Source organism: Plutella xylostella, chromosome 22 (genome assembly GCF_932276165.1).
Source record: "Plutella xylostella chromosome 22, ilPluXylo3.1, whole genome shotgun sequence".
NCBI classification, from domain to species: Eukaryota; Metazoa; Arthropoda; class Insecta; order Lepidoptera; family Plutellidae; genus Plutella; species Plutella xylostella.
Genome location: NC_064002.1, coordinates 7,995,183 through 8,008,058, shown reverse-complemented (window position 1 = coordinate 8,008,058; position 12,876 = coordinate 7,995,183). Strand labels below are relative to the sequence as shown.

Sequence of the window (12,876 nt, the reverse complement as noted above, 5' to 3'; positions counted from 1 at the left end):
ACCACTTGGCTATAGTTGTGTGAGTGTTTGCCCCTTCGTCACACAGGGCTTTGTACAAACCCTTGGCTTTTGATCTGTGAAATTGTCCACACTCTTCATTCCGAATGCTTTGGCTAACTTTTGTTGTGGTCCGCGCTTGTTTTTCTTTCACCTTTCTCCCGTTTTTAACTTACGTCTGACCCAATATCTTGCCAGACAACTCGTCAGCGTTTTCCACAAAAGATAAAATCTTTTCATGAGTCAAGTTACGTGTTAAGTTTTGTATATTTTATGCATATATTCCGAGTATCTTCGTTCCGAGTATAACTGGGTAGTGTCAGCGCGTTTCAAAACTGCATATTTTAGCAGCCAACCCATCGACACTCCTAAGCTAAGGATTTTGCGCAAAGTTACTCGGAAATACAAATACCCTCAGAGAGAAGGCTTATCGTTTAGGTTAACAACAGAGGTGGGAAATTGTAGCAGTAATTTCAGTTTCCTGTTATACCTACATTTATAAATCTACCAAATGGATAAAAGTACCTATATAGTTTTTTGTCAAAGTGGGTAGATCAGTGGTAGGTATATTGGTATAAGCTACGAATGATAATGCTAACAGGGGACATCTTATTTTTATATACATACACTTTTTTTAAATTACGGCAACCAGCCAAAACTAAAATAAATCAAAAGTCTGTGGCCAAAACACTTTTCGCCGCCGCCTGCATCATTCAGCTGACATCGTTAATTCTAGTTAAAGTTAAAGCTGTAATGTTTTCCAACTGTGTTGCTATATAAAAACACTATATCTATATCTCAAGTTTGCTAATTACTATTGGTTAAAAACTATTACCCTTCCAATGTCTTCCTCTTCTAACCAAACAAACCCTATCTCTTCCTAGCCCTCCTAATACCCTGATTACACCTACTGAGTAGAGTGACCGTGACAGTGTCTTCAGCCAAACACTCGGCCAATTGCCATCCATTCATTTGTCGAGCATCGGCCCAGGATACTGTCTTTCTATTCTACTTCTACACGGGTATTAAGGGTCAATTACACCTAACGTGTACAGTGGTGAGACAGTATCCTCGGCCGATCCTCGACCAATGAACGTCTAGCAAGTGACCGAGTGCGCGGCCGAGGACATTGACTCGCCACTGTACTCGTTAGGTGTAATCGACACATTATGATTTGTCCGCAGATTCAGTGCGAGCGTGCTAGAAGCGACGTGCAGCGCGCTGAGCGGGCGGCGCGTGGCGGCGCTGCTGGTGTGCGGCGGCGGCGGCGCGGCGGCGGCCGTGGTGGCGGCGGCGTCCCGCGCCGGCGTGCCCGTCGTAAGGGCCTCGCCCTCGCATCTACACTTCTCGTACACGCTCGCTAATGTATGTATCTTCTAGAAGACTAGACTCGTCCGAAACCATTCTAACTCCACACATTCTAACTACAACGATCGTGGCTAACTATTCTGCATCCTTGTAATCAGAGCTTTGCCACGAAACTGGGTTTCGCGAGTCACATCCGCGCCCACCGCCGTAGAAGTCCTACTACCCCTGAGGTCGCCGTAATCAGATATCGATGAGGTGGAAATCATCAAAAATAAGCCCGATTCAGTGCGACGCGGACCGTCCGTCGCGGATGAATTTGCCGCTCTCCGCGACGCTCTGAACATGCTGTAAAATTTCATACATTTTACCGTCACTCGTGGACGCCCACGTAGGTCATGCGCGTCGCACTGAAAAGGCCCATAACAATCATTTTCAGCCTTTACAACCCTTCACTGGGACGCCATGGCAACGTTACCAGCGACCAATCTTTCGTCATTGATCGAAAGATGTTAGGTACTTGGACAGACAATAGCCGAAGTGTCGGGCTTTAGTTATCCAACGGCTAGTTGACAAGATCAACGGTCTGCAGGGACCATAGAATTAGTAGCTGGTAGGGAGAGACGCTGCCTGTCCAGAAATGATTAGATGTTTGTGGTCTCCACTTTAAGATGCGTATACGGCAACGTTCAGTAAACTTCTTCCAAAAGTGTTCATTAGGCTTCATCAAAATCCGTCCATCTTTCATTCAGCAAATGCGAAATTATATTTTTTAACGCTACTTTTTCCCTACTTCAGGCTAAATTAGGACCGAAAATGGGGCCAATTCAGCGTGCAAATTAACTAGAGGTGAAAATTGCATAATACAGTTGAGAGACATGTGCCGTCCTAGCACGCGGCATGCATATATTACTCATGCAAATGTAAACTTAGTCGTTCCTGTTTTCATAAATATAGCTGTGACACTTACCTTCCAAAATAGAAAAGTCTAGGTAGTAAAAGTTCTTTACTTAGCATCAAGGTACATGTAATTAGTGCTGGCAATGTTTAACATTTTATATTTACAGTTGTGTACTTTCTACATTCATTGAAAAAGTTCCAGTGACGTAACAATTTACCTAGTGGTTGGAACTTTTTCAAGCTCGCGAGTGTAGTTACATTAATATAATAAATTAGTACTTGTATAAATGATCTGAAAGTTTGTAAATAGTTAGCAGTATCCGATTCCACGATTAAAGAGCTATTTAATATATCGGACACCAGCAATTATTAATAAATCTAAATCCCGCTAACTTCCAGGTATTTTAATTAGTTCTATCCAACGTTAAATACTTTGAAAAATGAATATAAACTGTTCGTTGAATCAGTAATGTACAAGTAAGTAAACATTGAATGGCTTTAGGAAGAGAATAAAACGAATAGGGTATTAAGTTTAATGTATTCGTATCCCTACTACGGTGAATGGAGAAGATCACAAATCGCGTGAGACCGTTTTGTATCGGGTAAATCGGGTTGGAAACGGAATCAAACAGTCATTGTTCCGAGGAATATCGCTCGCGTGTGACACTTTAAGTACGTTGTCGCAACTTTATACTCAAATGCCCATAATAGCTGTTCAGTGTCCATCCTATTTTAATATAAAGAAAGTTATTAAGTAAGGATGGATGAATGGATGTTTGCAACTGTCTCGGAAAACGGCTGGACATTTTTACTAATGAATTTTATTTTCGAATTTAGTAAACAAATACATAAAAACACACATAAAGATCTAAAAGGAAATGAAAACGTTTTTCAAACAACATACTTTAGATACTCCTGCAAAAAATATTAGAAACTCATACTAAGAATACCTAATAACATTTTCATAACCACTTTCCCATTTCTGAATTGAGATTTTTCCGACGATATCACGTTTCGTATGCTCTGCTGGCGATGTGTGGGCGTGCTGGCTCTGTAATAAATGATTGCCATTTGTCATCTACTTAGCCGTTCATCACGCTCACTTCACAGTATTATGATTCGGGGTTAAATAGACCAAGACAAACGAGATCCGTGGTACAGTTAGATTTTGTAATGAAGCATATTTGTATATTTAATGATTTCCTTTTGAAAATGTTCTCTGCACTTAGCGTAAGGAACTCAGTCCCTAAACAAATTGGAATCATGAATTATTTACTTAGTAAAACAGTACAGTTTCATTCATACATATAACGTTCCATTTCATATATTATCTTTATTGGATTGTTTCTGTTTTTGTACCCTAAATAAGTAGTATTAAGTCGTTTTTCAAATTGTTACAGGAACTGCTGCCTTTAGAGATCCGTTTGGAAATAACCGCTAGGGAAACATTACATGCAATCAGGTAAGTCACTATAAATTTGCTCTTTCCTTATAACATTTATATCCTCTCTAGGAAATAACATTTATGTTTTTGTTTTAGGGCCACTCTTCTACACACACACTGGCATTCTTTCACCCTGCTTGCTGAGGAAGATATTTTTACTACGCTGTCTCTCCGCCAGGACCTGTCTTCAATTCTTACCGCCCAACCTCTTAATCCTAAATGGCTTTCTCTTCCAACTAAATATTCCAGACACGCTCTTTTCAGGTATTTTATAACTTTAGATACTATGAATAAAATATGTCACATCATAAAATAAAATCTGAATACGAGTGTAATATAATTTTTATTTGTATGTACAGGCGTCTCACTGAGATTTCGAGACTGACCCGTGGAGTTGTCGTTCTGATATGTGACGTCCATTACGCAAAGCTGGTTATGGATGAGGCTAAGCGCCTCAACATGTTGGAAGGACACTTTTTTTGGCTATGGATTGATGCCACGAGGAAAATGGATGTTTTCCGGAATGTTAGCAATAGAACTCAGGCCAGCGATGAGATCGACCTGGAATTTGGACGTTTCAATGAAGACGAAGCTCTATTTGAAGACCGATTTGAGCGAAATAAACGCGATGATGCAGACAATAATACTTTAGCCGATGTAAAGATTAATAATCGCGATTCATTTATGTTAGATAAAAAAATCAGCAAAACTAATGTTAGTGCAGACGGAATTAATTTAAGGAATAGTTCATTAAATATAAATTCTAATCGTGTTAGTAAAAACGTAAATAATTCGAAAACGCACAGTGCCAACGATAAGATATTAAATGTAAATTTTAGTGAAGAAGACGACGATAGTCGCAATATTAGTTTTAAAAATGTTAGGAATAACATACATGTACATAAAAAAGGCGTTGAAACTTCTAAAATCGAAAACAATTCAAATGAGAAGACTAAAAAGTCATTTCTCACTAGAGATAATAGTAGAGGTACTAGTAATAGTAGAATGAAGAATGAATCTTTTAACAAATATGTAAATAGCATAAATATACACAGTTTTAATAGTGAAGCTGTAAGAAGAGATTTGAATGAAGATGAAAACCTTAGTGATTTAAGAAAAAAAATATTCTTCTCAAGTGATATTAGTGATTTCTTAATGAATCCCACGGTGCATACATCAACATTGAAAAATAACGTTAGAAAAAATATTGAAAAGAGGAAGGACAAAAACCTTTTTAAGGAGGAGTTCGAGAATGAGGCGGAGATAAAATCGCATAAAGATAAAGAAAACGTGACTGAAATTTTTAACAGCCTTCCAGTTGGGTTATTGGCTATAAACCCACAGCCGATGAAAATAGGTCAGTAATCCTCTGAAAAGCATTTTATTGTTATGGTCTCAATATTTTATTATAATCATAAATTAGTGCAGGTTTTTAATTTGCATAAATATATCACATACCTGATTTAGTTCTCAATTCACGATGATTTCGCCATACTCGGTTAGATCATAATCAGGGATTGTAATCAGTTTATCGATTATACGTCATCTTCATATTAAATTCTTGACAAAAGTCAACAACTAATCCCTGGTTATGATCTAGCCGAGTATGGCGAAATTAGAGCTTAGGGTGACAAATAACATTATGCATTTTCTTCCTAGATGAAGTGTTTGTGAAGGTGGCTCTGAAGATGGTTGTGGGTGCTCTGAGGAACGTGCTGCGAGCCTGCGACGCGTGGTCAGCCCAGGCCCAGTTCTTCACCGACGCCGTGGCATCCTGTTGGGAGGAACCCAGCGATGCGGCAGCGGACTTTTCTGCTGAACTGGCAAGGTCAGTTAGAATTTAAAGAAATTAAGATTTAATGTTCGGGTCGATTAATTCTATGGTTGCTGGTGCATAGCCCCTGAAAACATCAAAAGACAAGCTAGCGTTTAAAAAAAAGGTTCAAAAGAAATTGTTTAAAAAGCTCTTTTCAACCTATAAAGACTGTAAATTTACAGTTTTGAAACTTTAACGTGGTTTAATGCTTCCCAACTAAACTTTATGTTCGCAAAATGCAGATAAAAAACAAATGAGTTTTTGGACTTACCGGAAAACTAGAAGGAATAAAAACTTTTAAGCGATAAATAAGCTTTGTTATTAGTCTAGATGAAAAGGGAAAGATTAGCAACGCTCGCTGGGAGTGAATTATAGCCGTGTCACACTGAAAGATAGCTATAACTTCCATTAGTTAATACTTATTCCTCCATTTCTTGCAGGAAAAAAGTAGTATCAATTTCATTTACGTACTGGAATGAGGTGACTGAAATGATCAGCAAAATAGGCCATATTTTAAGATAAAAGTTATAATAAAAATTCGGATACAAAAAACAAATAAACAAGATGACTTTTTATAGGCACAACTCTAGTCTGTTAAAAGTAAGTAAACCTACCTATTATCAGTCAGATGACTTTAAAGTTTTCATGTAGTATAGTTATTATGGGTATAGCTACATACATATACATACATAAGTACATGAATATCCATGACTATCAAGAAAATATAGGTACAGAAATATTACATGAATATAATATTGAATGTCATAATAAATACTTGTTTGTTTTCGCCGATGCCGTTACGAACTACCACCATACGTTTCGTTGAATTATCAATAAATTGTTTCAGTGAATTCCTACTCATGTTTTTCCCCCTTTGAAATAAAATTCTCATAATAATGTAAAAAACATTTTTGAAATTATTCTGATATCGAATTTTAAAATGTGTGTTCTTCTAAAGCAACGTATCACCGAAACACAGTCATGCTCTTGATTTTAATTATTTCATAGGTACCTAAGTCAATGTGTTTCAGAGGCTACATTTGTTTAATCGAAAACGGTTCAGCCGTTCAAAAGAATACGTGATTTCTTAAAAAATATTTCATACTTGGACTTCGGTTAGGTTATTCGAAACTTTATAAACATTTTGCCTTGTAGAGAGGACATTATTTTAGTACCTCTTGAAGTTACTACGGGTTTCCCATAAAGTGACAAATAACTCTTAAAATAAAAGAGCTTTTACTGGCAAATGGTAATAAGCGGCGAGGAAACTCCTTCATAAAAGCTAATAGAGTAGTGTCAAGAAGAGAGATTACTTTTATGTCCGTTATCGTAGTGACTTTTATAAAGTAATGGAGAGCTTTTCATGTACAAACAACAACGTAACAGGGCATGCTTTGTAATATCAAAAACCTACTCAAATAATTCCGCCTGGGGAAAAAAGAGGGGAATTTTGAAATATAAAAAATGCGTTTGTTTTAATCGGTTACTATTTGAGGTAATTTATTCCATACTTAATTATCTTTGAAATATGTAAATATGAATACAGTACTAGTTTTATATATTAAATATACGTAAATATAAAAAAAAAAACATTGTTACTTACACATTACAAAATAGAACAAATTTAGAGTTAAGCTAATCAACTGATTAAGGACACGTTTTTCTTACACAAAGGACTTAGGAAATGAATTGCCAGGAATTAAGGTTTTAGTTTATTTATTGTGAGCGATGCGGTGTTCCCTTGTCGCCCTCAGAGAGGACGTGACAGTGACAAGGGTTCAACTGCAGAGGTACCTACTGAACCCTCTTGAACGATTTGTTTCCCGCTGGCCCATAAAATTGGTCCGGTAAACTTACTAAGTTTGGCGTTAGCATGGCTACTTAGTGCTTGTAACTGTAAACCTTTGTCGTGCTTACAAGTTTTTGCTTCTTCAGAGGACATAAGTAAGTTCAGTTATTTAGAATCCCGTAAAAATAAGACACTTCTTATTTGCATTATTCCATTTTTATTTATTTATTATTGTGCATACGTAACAGCAACTGGAGATAGTTTTCAAGTATAGTTTAATAAACTTTGTTGCGCGGTGAAAAATATGAAAATACCATGAAATTAGGAGCCTTTACGTAACTTTGTACGGAGAGAAGACTCAAACTTAAATGCAAAAACTCCCGGCTGCTTTTATCATCTGAGAAAGGTATGAAAAATCTTGCATAAGAAATTTCGATTCCGTGACCCTGACGTTTAACTAATGTAAAATTCTAGCAAAGTTGGCACTTAAATTACTTTACAGAAGAAACTTTTCTTATACCTAGTTCTGTACAGTAGCTAGCTACTTCCTTTTACAGTGACTGAAACAAATTATGCAGCCGTACAAAGTTTTCGGTGAGTTTAAATTAATTTGAAATGAAAGTGCTTTGGGTATTTAGCTGCATGCCCTGATGACACAGCTAGCAAAAGGTGCATACAAGTATTATGATACAAAATTTATTTTAATCTTTCATGCATTTTATGAATATAAATAGTGCAGTAAACGATTATTTCAAAATTTTATGTGAACAGTGCCAAGTTTCACTGTTTTCTTCAGCAAAGGTAACGCGTCATTTACTAGGATTTATATCGAACTGAAAATTCAAATTAACGAAATTGAGTCCGCCGACAATCTGAAATAGATAATACTTTTGGGTGAAATCCAACTCCGTTATATTATCATAAATCGGTAGGACACAACGGAAGCTGAGTTTTGGCTCCCGTCCAGACGTGAAGCCTGTCTCGAGATCTGATAGTTCACCCTACTCGTCCCCCAGTGCTGCTTTCAATCAAATGAAATATGCGGTATTGCAACGGTATAAGGGCGATGGAGAAAGCTGTTATTGAAAACCGTGGGACTAAGTATAAATAAAATATTCCATATAGGCGATGACTGGCCATTGCTAATATGATGTGAGGGAACTCTCGCATTTGGTTGAGCCTATTCCAGAATGTGAGTGGAACTAATGTGGGACAGCTACTTAAATATGCGCTTCGTATATCCGGATTAATCCATAAGTTTGTGTTGTATTATGATAATAGTAGTGCGTACATAACTTGTTTCTTTTATTCTTTTTCGCACTGTCAGAGTGTATTATAATAATAATTTAACATTATCAATCAATATCAAGAATTCGTATAAATTCGTAAATGATACGTATTTATAGTCCTAATCTGTATAAAAAAATATTAATAAAAGACTTAAATCAACCTAATACAATAAGAACAATTTTGATGGTAGGAAACTTCTTGATAATCTATTGATACCTAAGGGTATGGGTTACAGATAGATATAGTTTTATTGAACTACGATAGCTCACGTGAGAATTATACCCCGGAGTAAGTGTAGATAATGTTGTTTAAAATTACATGAATGAATTAGCAATGTTATTTACACCTTTAACAAATTGTACAAAGCAAACTATAATGCGGAATTCATACAATAAAATTAATAACACTCTCCGTAGATTTAATTACGAGGGCTGTCATCGCCATGTTTCAGTAATAATGCATTATTGCTGCCACACCATTTTCATTCATATTATGAATATTAATACCATTGAAACAATCATCATTATGTATTTTTTATTTATGATGGTTTTACTCTGTGTCGGATATCTGGGGTAAACATAATAATATGAGGTATCAGACGAGATGTATACCGTTTACAGCCCTTCAAAAGTGACCCCAAACGTTTCCACGTATTTCAATAGTTTTAATTATAATAAAAAATAGATCAAAACCAAACAAATTTTACATAAGTAATTATAAACTGGACATATCTTTTATAAACAGTAACAATTTTGTCCACAGAGAACTAAGAATATCGACAGCTGCCGCGCTAGCTGGTGGGACGGAGCAGCCAGAAAGACCGTTGATAGCAACATTCACTTTACTGAACCTAGTCACTAGACCTGAAGGTGGAAATGCTTGGAGGCAAGTAGGCCATGTGCTGGGCCGCAGTGTGAGGCTCCACACCATCGTGTGGCCTGGAGGGAGGCTGGTCGCTCATGGACAGTCATCTGGCGCACGCACCATATTCCGCATAGTCACAGCAATATCCCCTCCTTTCGTAATGGAAGGGGAACTAGATGAAGACGGCCAATGTCTAAGAGGACTGGCGTGCCATCGACCAGAAACATCTGATCGAGACAACCTCACACTGGCCTTCAATGAATTCGAACGCGAAGGCGAACCGGAAGCTGACAACTTCTTCTTTCCAACCCCCAAACCAACTAGTTTCTCCAAAATGGCAACACATTGCTGCTACGGTCTTGCCATGGACCTCCTCGAAAATATAGCGCAGGAACTCGAATTTGATTTTCATTTATATATCGTTGAAGATGGCTTATATGGTTCCCGTAAGTTGGTGAAATCCTTTCGTCGGTTACATGAGTATAAGAGTAAAATGATAATGAATGATTTCGACTATCCAGATCACCAGCACAGTTACAGAGCTCAGTACCGTAACGGTTATAAAGCTTTTGATGAAAACTATGAACCAGATGATTATTTAGAAGATGATGATACCGACGAAGATGTCCAGAAGTGGAATGGCATTGTTGGTGATCTCGTGTCTGGAGCCGCACACATGTCCTTTGCAGCGTTAAGTGTGTCATCGGCAAGAGCAGAAGTAATCGATTTTAGTCAGCCATACTTTTTTAGTGGGATATCAATATTGGCCGCTCCAAACCAGAAAGCTGATATACCTTTGTTGGCGTTTCTTTTGCCATTTTCTCCCGAGTTGTGGATCGCTATATTTACTTCGTTGAACGTTACTGCGATTGCGGTAGCTATTTACGAGTGGCTGTCACCGTTTGGGTTGAATCCTTGGGGCCGCCAACGCTCGAAGAATTTCAGCATCTCGAGTGCTTTATGGGTGATGTGGGGGCTGCTGTGTGGCCACCTAGTGGCATTCAAGGCTCCAAAGAGTTGGCCTAACAAGTTTCTAATCAACGTTTGGGGCGGGTTCTCTGTGATATTTGTGGCGAGCTACACGGCGAACATAGCTGCTCTTATTGCCGGCCTGTTTTTTCACAACGCTGTTGACGACTTCCAAGGCCGAAGTAACGTAAGTTTCAACGTAAAAACATAATAAAGTCCCTAAAGTTTATCGCAAATATTATACTTTTTTACATAGTAATATAATGTTTCAGTGGCTATCATTACGTGTCGGCACGGCCCAATCTTCGGTAGCCGAGTACTACGTCAGAAGAAACAACTTGCCGCTAGCCGAGCAAATGCGCCGTTACGCCCTCCAAGATATTGAAGAGGGCATTCAAAGACTCAGGTAAATAATTACTAATTATATCATGAATCACTTCTGAAGACCAATAAGTAGGTATATTCAATGATTAAATTGTATTATTACATGTATTAAGTATTTTTCTAAAAGTAATTAGCCTAACAAATGATAATATAAAATTGAGTTTTAGATTGCTATACCTATTATTTATTATAAACTCAGTTCTAGAAGTCGTTTCGTGCTGTTTTAAATAGACTTGTTCTACTGTAAAATGAAAACAAGAATAACATTTTGAAAGTAGCTAAACAAATTACATTGCCAAAATGCTTACTTCAATTAACCAAATTCTAATTGTGTTGTCGTTTTCTTGGCATTGTCTGGTTCCCTTCAAAATAATACTTATTCAATTGTGTAACAATGTAGACATGTCTTGTTTGTGTTTGTTCTTAAAGACTGAAATCCAATGTTTCTCATTATTCGATTAATGTGCTCCTGAATTTTCAGGTTATCGAAAGCCTATTTAATTACTCTACTGCATGCTCGTATAATTCAGCTAAACAATTACGTATTCGCAACTTCAAAAAGAGTTTCAATTCCCTTTTAGTTGTTTAAAACTGAGGTTTCTCTTCATTAAAATTTTACGGGTTATTTTAATTCGCTCACGGTTACGAAAAGGTTTGTTTATAGGTCTGTTTGTTTGGGCTCACCGTATAGCAAACATCCTAATTCTCTTGTTAACATTTATAACATTACACATAGGTTCTAAAGTGCCCGTCTATCTATCTATCATGGCGAGCTGATTTTCCGTATTTAGCCTCCAAGGTGGGCCATTATGCGTGAAATACCTATGGGGTGACTAGCTATTAAGCCACCCAAGCTCACGCCAGAAAGCCAGTAGACGACCTAGGTTGCTCATGACTTCCCGGAGGGACCCCGGAGATCCGAGGATTTTTGATCGTAGTGTCTCCACGCCTTTGCAATGTAACAAGATATGGGAAGCTGTTTCATCTTCCTCCATGCAACTTCTGCAAAGAGGAGTGGTGGAGATTTTCATGCGATATAGGTGTTTATTTAACCGGCAGTGGCCTGTTATGGTACTTATCACGACACGTAAGTTTGCTCTGTACAAGCATAATAATTTGCGTGTTAGTTTAGTATTAATTAGTGGTACAAAAGCTTTTGTTTGTTTGCACTCGGCACTGTTACTCCAGAGATTGGTGTGGCATTCTGTCGTTCGGGAACGCAACCAAGAGCGAATTTGGTTGAAAGGGATCGGTACTATCGGCTCTGGGCCTATTGGTGCAGTGTCAGATCCCTTTCGTGCAAGTTCATCAGCAGCGTCGTTCCCCAGCGACCCGCTGTGCCCTTTTATCCACTGGAGGGTTATGGTATTGTTTTGTGAGGCAAGCGATTCTAGAGCTGAGTGACACTCTAGTACTAGCCCCGAAGTTATAGTTTTGCTAGACAAAGCTAGCAGAACTGCAGCACTATCAGATAGGATACGAATACGTTGATTCGTAACCTTTCTAGATTTGACTGCGTTAGCGGCCCGTGTAATAGCAACACATTCAGCCTGAAAGATTGTGTTGTATTTGCCTAGTGCCAGTGAAAAATGGATGTTTAGGTCATCCGAGTGGACACCAGCACCCGTACCTGACGTTTTTTTGGATCCATCAGTGTATATTCTCAGTTCATATATACTGGACTGATCTCTTGATTCTTCATGCAATTGAATGTTGTAGTGCCTATTAAATATATGGATAAGCGGTATTCGATCACCAATCGCTGCCATCATTGGTTGATGTTTTATGGCTTCCAACATAATGGATGTGTGTGACGCTGTTGAGTTATTTGCCCACAGGCCAGCTACTCTTAGTCTAAAAGCGGCGGCCGCTGCTTCCTGTTTCACCACGAGATGTAATGGTGGAAGGTCGAGAAGTACCTCGAGTGCGGCCGTGGGTGTTGATTTCATGCATCCTGTGATGGCTACACATGCAAGCCTTTGTAGCTTTTGCAGCTTGTTTTTTACTGAGCTAAGTTCTGTAATGGGCCACCAGACTACAGAACCGTAAGTTATGGTAGGTCGTATGACAGCTTTGTACAGCCATAATGTTAATTTTGGTTTAAGGCCCCAGGTTTTT

At 38.1% G+C, this 12,876-nt stretch overlaps 1 protein-coding gene across 1 annotated transcript in view; it reads left to right on the top strand.

The window, feature by feature from the left end:
• Positions 1-12,876, top strand: part of LOC105391172 — a 114,996-nt gene that overhangs the window by 84,247 nt on the left and 17,873 nt on the right. The window contains exons 3-9 of the mRNA XM_048629329.1: positions 1,182-1,362; positions 3,603-3,664; positions 3,743-3,910; positions 4,006-5,003; positions 5,306-5,474; positions 9,304-10,561; positions 10,647-10,780. Of these exons, the coding sequence (XP_048485286.1) occupies positions 1,182-1,362; positions 3,603-3,664; positions 3,743-3,910; positions 4,006-5,003; positions 5,306-5,474; positions 9,304-10,561; positions 10,647-10,780 (2,970 nt within the window). The remainder of the gene's footprint in view (positions 1-1,181; positions 1,363-3,602; positions 3,665-3,742; positions 3,911-4,005; positions 5,004-5,305; positions 5,475-9,303; positions 10,562-10,646; positions 10,781-12,876) is intronic.